The sequence below is a fragment of the Coffea arabica genome, chromosome 7e, assembly GCF_036785885.1.
Source record: "Coffea arabica cultivar ET-39 chromosome 7e, Coffea Arabica ET-39 HiFi, whole genome shotgun sequence".
Lineage (NCBI taxonomy): Eukaryota > Viridiplantae > Streptophyta > Magnoliopsida > Gentianales > Rubiaceae > Coffea > Coffea arabica.
Window position 1 is genome coordinate 21,198,581 of NC_092323.1, and position 13,462 is coordinate 21,212,042.

Consider the following 13,462-nt stretch of genomic DNA (forward strand, 5'->3'; position numbering starts at 1 on the left):
TCGTGAGAGCACTCTTAAACTATTGATGAGGATCCTTTCCAACAATCTTTAGAGTAGATTTTTTAAGGACTTACGAGATGTTCCTGATCTTAACAATCATAATATTGTTCTTAATTCTAACCCGGGTTTAGACCAACGTATTTATAATCTTCCTATATCTTCTAAAGTAGCAGGTATTTGGATTGAAAATAATGATCTAGTGCTTGACCCTAGTGCTCATATTCAAGTTTATAGCCATTCCAACATTAGCCATCGTATCAAGCACTATTACGGCTGCTACGATCCCTTACAATATCCTCTTTTATTTCCTCAGGATGAAACTGGTTGGCATCGTGGTATTAAAAGAAATTGCCTAACTAAACAAAGTTGTGATGTTTCTTCTCATGATGATAATTCCCTTGATCCTGCCTCGGCAAAAAGCATTCCTCATTTGCTAAATTCTGAGAAAAAAAGGCAAGCTTCTGCATAAATTCTGACTTGCTTTTTCCAAATTAACCTATTGTCACTATTTTAATTCATAGTTTTTCCATCTTCTTGACACTATTTATACAGTTGCTGCTGATGGGGAAAAAGTATAAAAAATGTGACTGCACGAGAATACTACTATTATAAATTTCAGATGCGAGATAATGATAGATCCATGCTGCTTCATATTGGTAGGCTGTTGCAGCAATTTGTGGGAGACATTTACATTAAAATAGAAACATGTAGGCTAGATTATTGTAGGAAGCAACAAAATGAAGTTAGAATAGAAATATTAAAAGGAGTGATTGATAGTCTTTCAATAGGTGAAACAAGTGGAAATAGAGTTGGCTGAAAAATAATTCTTCCTCCTTTTATAGGTGGCTCTAGAGATATGCGTCGTAGATATATTGATGCAATGGCTTTAGTGCAAAAATATGGCAAACCTGACTATTTCCTTACTATGACCTATAATACAATGTGGTCTGAAATACAACAGAATTTAAAACATGAAGATAAACCACAAAATAGACCAGATCTTTTGTCTAGAGTTTTTAGGTCAAAATTAGAAATGCTTAAAAATGAATTAGTTAATAAACAAATTTTTGGTGAAGTAGCTGCTTGTGTATATATTATTGAATTCCAAAAAAGAGGCCTTCCATATGCTCATATACTACTCATCATGAAACCAAATTACAAACCACTAAACCTAGAGGCATATGACAAAGTCATGTGTGCTGAAATACCAGATCCATCAGAAAATTTTCATTTATATTCTTTAGTTATTAAACATATGTTTCATGGTCTTTGTGGGAATTGAAAAAAAATAATATTTGCATGAAAAATGGAACATGTAAAAACCACTATCCTAAGCCTTTTGCTGACTTTATTACACACTCAGAGGATGGATATCCACATTATCGTAGGCGTGATAACGGTAGGTCTGTCATAGTCAGATTGCATGAACTAGATAATAGATGGGTTGTCCCTTATAATTCTTATTTGCTTGCTCTATTTGACTGCCATTTAAATGTAGAAGTTGTAAGGGTCGAAGACAACCTAAGAGGGGGTGAATTAGTTGATTAAAAATCTAATTAAGTTATGGGTATTTTTTGCTCAATATGAAATTTACCCTCTTTTCTAAGAGATCACACAATGAACAAGATCACTTGAGAGAAGTAGAAGAGATAAGCAATGTAAAGATCACAAACATAACAATAAGTAAATAAAAAGGAAAGAATTGCAAACCAATTAACTACCCAACTCCTCTTGAGCTTGTAGATTAAATCAAGAAAATTTCTTCAAGTTGATGAATTACAATCACTCTTGTGTACAAAGGAAGGTTTACCTCCTCCTTGCTCCGAACTCCACTCGGTCAAGTTAGGAAGTTTTACTATCCCTCAGGACAACCCTCACAGAGCTACACTCATGAAGTATTTACTCACAAATGAAAAGCTTACAATGAAGTTCACACCACTAAGACTGCAAATCTTCTTTGGAGAGTGTTTTTTCACTAAAACTACTCTAGATCTTTTGTATCTTCAGTGTGCAAAAGTTATTTGAAGATTCTGACCATACTCTATTTATAGAAGACCAAAAAAGTGCTTCATTAATGCTTCTGATGGATAGAAAGTAGCTGAACAGTCAACTAGCCATTGGAGTATCGGACGTCCAGTACTACCCAAGCATGCGTCCGACAGCAGGCAGTGAGTTTGTAAAATCTTCTTCAATTCTATCGGATGTCTGATATTGTCTTTGTGAGCGTCCGACAGGTTTCGTCGAGTTTGAATGATCCTATCGGACGTCCGATGCTTGCGTCGGATCGAGATCAGTGAGTTAGGGAAAATGTCTTATTTCCTTCGGACATTCGGTGGTGGAGTTTCGGACATCCGGCGGTGGAATTCTTTATGCGTCCAAAATTGCATAATGATCCTGTCTTTACAAGAGTCCGACAGCTTTCAGCAATCTTTGTCCCTTTCAATAGCACCTGATCTTTGAACTTGATTTGCTTCATAGCTGAAAGTATATCTTGAACAGATATTAGTATCATCCATAAATTTTGTAAACATCAAAAGATAGGGACTAAGATTAATAGAAGTTTGCTCAACTCTTAAGCTTGTTAAGTATCTATATAAGTATGTGTTTAAGGGACATGATTTGGTAAGTTTTCAGATTACTCCTAATAACAATAGTTCTGATGTTGATCAGATAAAACAATTCCGGGAAGGCCGATGGGTATCTCCTCCAGAAGCTCTTTGGCAGATTTATAGATTTCCTACTAATGTTATGAATCCATCTGTTTATTCCCTTCCAGTTCATCTACCTGGACATCAACTTATTTCATTCCACAAGCATATAAACCTTTTATACCTTATCAATAATGCAGATTTTTCAAAGACAATGTTAACTGAGTTCTTCGAAATGAACAAAAATGATACAAAAGCCAAGAGTCTCAAATGCTTTTATCGTGATTTCCCACAGTACTTTGCTTGGAGTTCTAAACATAAAATATGGACCGAAAGAAAGCGTGCTGCAGTCATTGGGAGACTTGCTACAGTTAGCCCAAATGAGGGTGAACGCTATTATCTTAGACTCCTTCTCTCGCATATTGCAGGGCCAACCTCATTTGACGACTTGGTGACTGTTAAAGGCATCCAACTTGTTTCTTATAGAGAAGCTGCTCTACAATTGGGTCTCTTGACCTCTATAGTTATATAGCTGATATTCTTGAAGAAGCTGCACTTTACCAGATGCCTTTTGCTCTCAGATTTTTATTTGCTGTTTTACTTGCATTCTGCTCGCCTAACAATCCTAAGCTTCTTTGAAAAAAATTTGAACCAGATTTTACTTTTTAAGGAAAACAAAACAAAATATTCATTTCTTTGACTTGTATGAGTCTCAAACATCTCAGGTGTCCGCATTAGAATTCGAAAATCCAGTCCAAACCATATTAAAACTTGCATCCTCTATGTCAAAAATCATAGAAACTCAGGTTTTTATATCAGATCTTATAGATTCGGTCCAAACTAAGCCAAAATCCGTAGATCTATCCATAGATCTGTCTCAAACAACTTCTATACAAGAACCTTTAGATCTATCAATACATCTGCCTCAAACAACCCATACATCCTCTCATAAATTTTCAGAATCCATAGATCCATCAAAATCAATCCATATAAACCCAGAAGATATAGATCTACCAGATTCCCCCATGGATCTATCGAACCCAATAGATTTACCAAACCAAGAGTCTATTGGAACTTCAAAACTTTTGTTATCCGGTCAACCAATGAATAATTCTAACAATACCACTAGACCTGATGAAAGAAAAGACATAAGAAATTCCTTAGACGTAGGATATTCTACAATAAATGTCTTATCTAAAACTCAACCTAGTGTCAAACCTATAACTGTCAAAGATCCTCAAGAAAAATCTACTGAGGAAAAAATCCAAACAGTTATTAAAAAGGAAACTTCTGAAATTTCTTCTCAACCTATTACCAAGTCTATGATTATTAGAAATCCACAAACAAAAATTATTTTTTCTAAAAAAGAAAACCAGTTAGTTGAAACCCAGTCAACTAAAGGTATAATTCAGAATTCTTTATAATTATCTATCTCAAACTTGTCCCATGATTTTTCCTGTAACAAACTTATTTCTCAGAAAAATTCAAAAGAAAATTCTGCAAACAATAATAAGGAAGAAATTTCTAAATTATCTATATATTCTTTCATAATTTACAAACAATTGCAGCTTGATAAGCTGAAGGTACTTAATATCCAGTACCCAAGCCACAAGGTGGAATCTTATACAGAAGAAACATGGTTATCCAGCAAATACAAGGGACAAACTGAGAAGACATGGATCTTCAATAGAATAAAGGGGCAGTCTCAAATACAAGGAATATCTAAAAAATTATATCTATCAAAGTTGACTAGATCTCGAATTGATATTCCAAGACCCATCAGACCCATCAAATGGAGTCAGAAAAATTAGATATTCAAGAAGAAATACATCCAAACTTAATATTCTTGGAAGAAAAAGATTGATCATCCATCTACTCAAACAAAAAATACAAAATGGCAAGCTGTCAGACGTATCTGGCGGAAAACTGAGACGAGATCTTCTCTGAACAAATCAGTCACTAAATAAGAGATTCAAGCTGAACCTTCATCAAAATTGGTCATTCGTGAAATTGAGATCAGAATTGATCAAGAAACAGCCTATACCCATGCCAAGAAGATTCTTACAATCTATCCAGAAAAATGCCTCTTCAATCTTTTACCCAATTCGTCCCAAAAACTCCTCTTCCAAATACCTGCTTTTCAAACTTACTTTTCAAACCTTTAGATCAATCAGAAAACCAAAAAGTTAGGATTGAACAATCCTTTCTTATTCCATTACCCAAGCCAGAACTAAAAATCCAAGACACCACCTTGAATAGTGTTATACAAAACTTCCGAGGGTCTTCTACCCGAAACAAACCATATTCAAATCCTTTCTTACAAAATTTATACCATCTTCAGACAACTGATTTTGATATCCTCCAACATTCATGCAATACAGATAACATTCATGAATGGAGTAAAAATAGGGTATTTAGTATTCTTACAATATCTCAACAGGTGACAAGCACAACCATACCAACCACAGCTATGTTTAATCAAACATCACATGGCTGCAATCAGCTGACTGCTCATATCCTATTCATAGGATTCATTGGACAATTCCAAAAATGGTGGGAAGAACATCTCATCATTGGAGACAGAAATATTATTCATAACATTGATACGAATGGCACCAACCTTGCGATGCAACCCGTGCAGAAAGGTTTGGATCTAGAAGGTAGAGACTCACGTTGAAGATGACGAATGCAGCGGATCACCTAAACCCATTGATCACGTGGTCAACGAACCTCGGTATTTGTAGAAGACGCCACAATCTAGCGCGGTCCTAGATTGATAAGTCAATTGAATACCTAAGATATAAATCTAATGTAAACTGAGTGTAAACAATGACTTAAGGCTATTTGTAGCCGTGACTAAGGCCTAACAAAGCTTGAAAAATATGAAGGAAATTCAGCCAACCCTTGGGCTTCTCTTTGGGCCGATACTAGCAACACAACATACGTACCGTAAGTTCAGCGTAGGGACTAACTCGTTAACTAACTAAAAGTGCTATTGGACCTACGGCCCACATGGCCTAGACCTCTTTATTACACCCTACTAAACTAGTAATGGGCCATGGACCCCCTTAGCCGAATCATGGGCTTCTAATCTTCAGTGATGGCCGAGACTAGGACAATGAGCCTAGCTTCGTTGAGGCCCTCGATGACCTTTGGCTCTCCATTTGACTCTCGAGCCGCACGAACCAATGTTTGTAGTGTCTCATTCAATCTCTTCGCGCGAGCTCGTGTCATAGACCCCAATGGTACCTTCACTTGCTCCACTTGGATAGCTCTCTCGACCTCCTCATCATTCCCCTCCTCTTGCGAAATATTTGTCCTCAAATCGACTTCATCATCTGCAAGATAGGGGCTCAAATCAGTAACATTAAAAGTAGTCGAGACATTATACTCACTAGGAAGATCGAGCTTGTAGGCGTTGTCATTGATGCGTGCCACAACTTGGATTGGTCCATCTCCACGGGGTAGCAACTTGTTGTGACGCTGGACAGGGAAACGCTCCTTGCGCAAGTGTAACTAGACCCAATCACTTCATTCAAACACCACGCAACGCCGACCCTTGTTGATATGCTTGAGGTACTGCTGAGTTCGAGTTTCAATGTTGGCCCTCACCCGCTGGTGCAAAGCCTGGACAAAGTCGACCTTTTTCTTGCCATTAAGGTTAGTACGCTCAGACAACGGCAAAGACATCAAATTCAAGCGAGTCAAAGGATTAAAACTGTAAATAATTTCAAAAGGAGAAAACTGTATAGTACTAATTGTACGGTTATAAGCAAACTCAACATGTGGTAAACACTCCTTCCAAGTAGAGAACAACAACTTAGTTCCCAACTTCCCCCACAAAGTTTTCCAGAAATAAGATAGAAACTTGACATCCCTATCAGACACAATAGTTCTAGCCACACCATGCAAACGGACAAATTGTCTAAAGAAAAGATCAGCTATGTGAGTGGTATCGTCCGTCTTATGACATGGAATGAAATGAGCCATTTTAGAAAATCTATCAACAATGACAAAAATACTATCATGACCTCTTTTACTCCTAGGCAGACCAAGTACAAAATCCATTGAAATGTCAACCCAAGATTCCGAAGGAATAAGTAGAGGTGTATACAAATCGAAGGGTTGGAACTTGGACTTGGCACGGTGACAGGTAATGCAGCGTGACACTACTCGCTCCATGTCCCGTCTCATGCGTGGCCAATAGAAATGTTTCTGCAAAGCACTCAAAGTCTTGATAACACCAAAGTGTCCCATCAAATCACCTCTGTGAGTTTCACGGGTTAGTAACTCCCGAATAGAGCATGACGGAATGCACAATTTGTCATTACAATACAGAAATCCATCATGTATGAAGAACTTACCCTGACCCGACTTAGCACAATATTTGTAGATATCAGAGAAATCCGAGTCGGTATCATAGAGTTCTTTGATAAGATCAAATCCAAGGAGTTTAGCATCAAGTAAGGCAATCAAGGCATACCTCCTGGATAATGCATCAGCAACGACATTGGTCTTGCCAGTTTTGTACTTGATCACATAGGGAAATGACTCCACAAAGTTGACCCACCGCACATGTGTCTTACTCAACTTGTGTTGAGACTTGAGATGCTTTAATGTCTCGTGATCAGTGAGGATGACGAATTTCTTAGGTCGCAGGTAATGTTATCATGTCTCCAGTGTACGAAACAAAGCATAGACTTCCTTATCGTAGGTGGAGTAGTTCAAGGCGGCACCATTCAATTTCTCTCTAAAGTACGCAATCGGCCTTCCCTCTTGGATCAACACAGCTTCAATTCCTATACCAGAAGCATCACACTCAACCTCAAACGTTTTATCAAAACTAGATAAGGACAATAAGGGTGCGTGTGTGAGCTTGTGTTTAAGGAGTTGGAACGCCTTCTCCTGAGCTTCCCCCCACTCGAACTTCACATCTTTCTTGATAATGGCGGTCAGAGGGGCAACAATAATACTGAAATCCCTCACGAACTGGCGATAGAAACTCACAAGGCTGTGGAAACTCTAAACTTCACTCATGGTCTTGGGCACGGGCCACTCATTGATGGCCTGAATTTTGCTCTCGTTCACTCTAATGCCCTGTACACTAACCATATAGCCAAGGAAAACAAGTTCATTAGTGCAGAAAGTACATTTGCCAAGGTTAGCGAATAACCTCTCCCTGCGCAAAACATCAAGGACAGCTCGTACATGTGCTACATGTTCCTCAGGACTCTTGCTGTGTATCAGAATGTCGTCAAAATAAGTAACAATAAATTTACCAAAGAACGGATGAAGCACACGATTCATAAGGCACATAAATGTATTAGGAGCGTTAGTCAAATCAAAAAGCATAACTAACCACTCATACAAACCATACTTAGTCTTGAAGGTTATCTTCCACTCGTCACCTTCCTTCATTTGAATTTGATGGTAGCCACTCTTAAAATCTATCTTGGTGAATATGACTGCACCATACAATTCGTCAAGCATATCATCTAAACGAGGTATAGGGTGATGACATTTAACTGTGATGGTGTTGACAGCACGACAGTCTACACACATCCTCCAAGTGCCTTCCTTCTTGGGGACGAGGATGACTGGAACTGTACATGGGCTCATGCTCTCTCGAGCCCAACCTCTCTCTAATAGCTCATCTACTTGCCGTTGGATCTCTTTGGTCTCCTCAGGGCCCATCTTGTAGGCCGGTCTGTTAGGCAAGGATCCTCCAAGAATGAAGTCGATCTGGTGCTCGATCTCTTTAAGTGGTGGTAGAGTTGATACGAATCGACCCAGCAAGAACCTGTTTCAAAGAGCCAAGTCGATCAGGCAGCGGAACGATCTATCTTGACTAGGTTATGGAACAATAACTATCTTGTTAGATCTAAAGAGAACCCGTCTCTAAAAACCTAGTGGATTGGTTATTGGCATGGAACAATAACTACCTTGGTAGACCTAAAGAGAACCCGTCTCTAGAAATCTAGTGGATTGATTATTGGCTTGAAAGAACAAGATGATGTGATCATCTTGCCTTGAACACCACAAGTATCCAAACTAAATACTTGATACTGTTCAAGAAGAAACTTAAGTTCCATCAAGGAACTCCATAAAAGGAAACAACTTTCTTTTTATTAATTCATCTTCAATCCCCCTTGAATAGTTAAATAAAGTTGGCTATTTATACCCTTACAAGACTCAAAAACCCTAATCTAAAATTGGAAACAAATCAAGTTTTCTTATTTGACTTGACTTCTAAACTTGACACAATTTCCTAAACAAATTTGGAAGCAATTAACTGCTTTCCTAAAACTTTATTTCAACTAGAATAGGAAACTAACTAACTCAAATTGGCTTAACTATGTTCAACATGACCTTAACCTTTATTCCCTAATTCAAACAACTTACTTAACTCTCAATTTGAAAATCAATCAAGATTTGGAAACCAATCAAGATTTAGAAATCAATCAAGATTTGGAAACCAATTAAGATTTGGAAATCAACCAAGATTTCAATCAAGATTTGAAAACATTGGATCTTCAATGATTTTCGAGCCCGACTGCACCATCAACCATCATTGGAATGTGAAAACTTGTAAAATGAAAGGAATCCATGCAAATCTTCATGTTCTCATCATTTCCCTCCTCTTGAAAGACAATTTGTCCTCAAATCAAGCGCTTACTTACAAAGGAATAACTCGGAGAATGTCTTGATATATGTAATCGAAGAATTTCAAGAAATAACCAAACCACTACAAGACTCAAGAACAACAAGAAACAAACACAAGCTATGGAAACAAAAAAAAAAAATTCGGATGAACAGTACTACTACAGTAGCGGCGGATGAACAGTACTGCTACAGTTGAGAATAGTGCCAGTGAATAGTACCTCAGTGAACAGTCCCAATTTTTTTTTCTTTTGATGACTCGAAACAAGGTTACGACTTCACTTGGAAGAAATTTAATGGGAGTTAAATCCTTGAAAAATCTGTTTTAAAAAACGTAATCACACCAAAAAAAATTCCAATCTCGATCAATCAAGGGGGTAGTTTAGATTCAATTGATAAAATTAAAAAAACAAGAATCAAAATTTTTTTTTCTTTTAAATCAAAAGGTAGCTAGGGTTTTTTTGGTAGAAAAATAAATAGAAAAAAGGAAAAGGATATTAACCTGAATCAAGAGTCGAAACTCTGATACCAGATGATACGAATGGACCCAGCAAGAACCTGTCTCGAAGAACCAAATCAATCAGGTAGTAGAAGGATCTATCTTGACCAGGTTATGGAACAATAACTACCTTACTAGATCTAAAGAGAACCCGTCTCTAAAAACCTAGTGGATTGGTTATTGGCATGGAACAATAACTACTTTTCTAAACCTAAAGAGAACCCGTGTCTAGAAACCTAGTGGATTGGTTATTGGCTTAAAAGAACAAGATGATGTGATCATCTTGCCTTGAACACCACAAGTATCCAAGTTAAATACTTGATACTGTTCAAGAAGAAACTCAAGTTCCATCAAGGAACTCCATAAAAGAAGACAACTCTCTTTTTATTAATTCATCTTCAATCCCCCTTGAATAGTTAAATAAAGTTGGCTATTTATAGCCTTACAAGACTCAAAAAGCCTAATCTAAATTGGAAACAAATCAAGTTTCCTTATTTGACTTGACTTCTAAACTTGACACAATTTCCTAAACAAATTTGGAAGCAATTAACTGCTTTCCTAAAACTTTATTTCAACTAGAATAGGAAACTAACTAACTCAAATTGGCTTAACTATGTTCAACATGACCTTAGCCTTTATTCCCTAATTCAAATAACTTACTTAACTTTCAATTTGGAAATCAATCAAGATTTGGAAACCAATCAAGATTTAGAAACCAATTAAGATTTGGAAATCAACCAAGATTTCAATCAAGATTTGGAAACATTGGATCTTCAATAATTCTCGAGCCCGATTGCACCATCAACCATCATTGGAATGTGAAAACTTGTAAGATGAAAGGAATCCATGCAAATCTTCATGTTCTCATCAAGAGCACTGGGGATCTCATCTGGAAAAACGTCCTCAAATTCCTGTAATAAAGAGGAGATTTCAGAAGGTAAGTCATTGAGTACTTCATGAGAAAGTAAAATCACCTCTTTACAATATAAAATATAGACAACTTGCTTAGACAAAAGTAACTTGTGAACTTCTTTGTTCTTGGCAAGCAAGTTGGGCCTTTTCTCCATTCGACCAGATGATCCAGGGGTAGATGTCCTCTTGACTGGTGCCTTAATGATTGCTTTAGAATTGGTTGATTTCTTGGCCAACTCTCGTTCATGCTCCTGTTGCAATCGCAGTTGATCTTCATGCACCTGCTGAGGGCTGAGAGGAACAAGTATCATCTTCTTGTTGTGGTGCAAGAAGGAGTACTTGTTGGTAAAGCCATCATGAGTAGTTTTCTTGTCATATTGCCATGGCCGTCCCAACAAAATGTGAGAAGTTTGCATGGGAACGACGTCGCAAAGGACCTCATCCCCATACTTCCCAATTCGGAAAAGCACCACCACTTGCTTGGTGACTTTGATATCCCCACTCTCATTAAGCCATTGCAAGCGGTATGGGATAGGGTGCCTCAACGTGGGCAAGGAAAGATGATTTACCATGAGAGTGCTTGCCACGTTAGTACAACTACCCGCGTCGATGATGAGGCTACATACTCTTCCCTTGACGTGACACCGTATGTAGAAGATGTTGTCACGTTGGGCCTCATCCACTCTCTTGACTTGGGTCGCAAGAGCTTGACGGGCTACTAGAGCAACACCCACTTACTCAGTAGTGGCCTCAACCTCCATCTCGGAATCATCACCTTCATCAATCAATGGAGACATCTCGGCGAACTTGTCCTCGTTGTCAGATACGACATCTCCGCTCAGGAGAACAATCATGGTACGCCTATTAGGACACTGAGAAGCAATGTGCCCAAATCCTTGGCATTTGAATCACTTGTCACGGTTTCGTGATTTGGAGGAGTCGAATGGAGGCTTGGTGGTTGCCTTGGGTGCCTGCTTTGGTGGCTCGGGTTTAGGAATGAATTTAGACACCCCTGTACTACGCCGTTCCCGCTCAAAGGTCAGATTGCCCCTCCAAAGAGGCATGGCTAAGAAGCTACGGTTTCGAGGGTTACCCCTCCTCTTAAGCGCCTTCTCAATCTTGGATGCCTTATCAATTAACTCTGGCATGTCCACGTAGGTTTGCAACTCCACCAACTCGGCGATCTCAGGTCTCAAGCCGTTAAGAAATCTCGCCATGGTAGCCTCTCTATCCTCCACAATGTTTGCTCGGAGTATGGTGATCTCCATCTCCTTGTAGTAGTCCTCCACATTGCGGTTTTCTTGAACTAATGTCTGGAGCCTCTGATATAAATCGCGGTAGTAATGGCTGGGTACGAACCATTTTCTTATAGTGGTTCGTAATTCCTCCCATGTACTAATGGCCCGCTCTCTATTGCAGCGCCTGCTAGTGCGCTCCTGCTCCCTCCAGACAATAGCGTAATCGGTGAATTCGAGAGTTGCTAGTTTGACTTTTTATTCATCGGTGTAGTCCTGGCACTCGAATACCATCTTGATTCGCTGGTCCCATTCTAGATAAGCCTCTGGACTAGACTTACCTTGGAATGAGGGAATCTTAATCTTGACCCCCTTTAATCCGTCATTTGATCTCCGGTAGTCTTGCTTGGGTCGACGGATAAAATCATCTTCCTCACTATTAAAAGCCAACTCCTCGCGAGGTGGTGCATTTCGATGGGCGGCATTGGACCGAGTTTGAGAAAGCTCTAAGTGGTCCATCCGCTGGTGTAGGGACGCTATGGACTCCCTAATCATGCATTGGAACTCCCCCATCATTGCTTGATTGTGCAACTTGGGGTCAAATTTGGATGCGTCGCTGTCCTCCGACATGATGTAGAAAGCCTGCAAAAAGTTAGTAGCAAAGAAAATATAGATATGTATGCCTCACTCACTCACTCACGTGTTTACACTCAGCTCTCGTGTATGTCACTCAAAGAGCACTCTAATAATCTCATCAATGCTCTCAAAACCCTCTTGATAGTTTACCTTGAAGAAATTAGAACTCCTCCCAGGCAACAATCAACTTCCAATGTCGGAGCACGAGAGGGTGGCAATCCTCAATGGAATGGAGAATAATGGAATGATTGACTCGAGGGAAAATGAAATGACACTACTCAAATGAAAGGAAACAAAGAGGACTAAGACACTGATAGAAATGAAGAACAGAAGACACGACGCAAAAGAGAAAAATACGCACTTTTTTTTTTTTTTTTTGGAAATGCAAGCTGCCTTTGCTTGTTAGTAGGTCCGAATGATTTTTCTAGAAGGCTGGAAAGGTGGCGATCAGCTTCCTAGAATGTAGGGATAGGGCCGAAAAGAAAAAAAAGAAAAGAAAAAGGCTAAAGAAACTCCTAAAGTGTAGGAGTAAGTAGAGGCTAAAATGTAGGAAAGAGTTCCCTAAAAATTGGGGTAAGGGTGGCGGCTTGGGAGTGTAAGAAGGATGGCTAAGGAAACCCTAAAAACTAGGTGAGAGGGGTGGCTACAAGGTAGGAAGAGGGAAGAAAATTTAGGAGAAAATTTAGGTAATTGATTTTTGGAAGCTTTCACGATTAGAAAACCTCAAGGTTAGGAAACCAATTTGGTTTTGGAAAACCAATCAAAGGTCACGGCTGCCCTAGGTTATTAATACCCCAAGGCCGTGACTTTTATCCCCCACAAGACAACAATCAAGTGCGGCAAAAACTGATCTCAAGCACTTGACAATTCGG

At 38.9% G+C, this 13,462-nt stretch overlaps 1 protein-coding gene across 1 annotated transcript; it reads right to left on the bottom strand.

Moving 5' to 3' along the window:
- Positions 1-10,580: 10,580 nt before the first annotated feature.
- Positions 10,581-11,291, bottom strand: LOC113699693 (uncharacterized). Its single transcript, XM_027220052.1, has one exon. It carries the CDS (start codon positions 11,289-11,291, stop codon positions 10,581-10,583), a length of 711 nt encoding a protein of 236 aa, XP_027075853.1.
- Positions 11,292-13,462: the final 2,171 nt, after the last annotated feature.

Bases quoted from the DNA above. Each gene is read 5' to 3' on its own strand.
- LOC113699693 (XM_027220052.1), bottom strand. From the start codon at position 11,291: ATGGTAAATCATCTTTCCTTGCCCACGTTGAGGCACCCTATCCCATAC.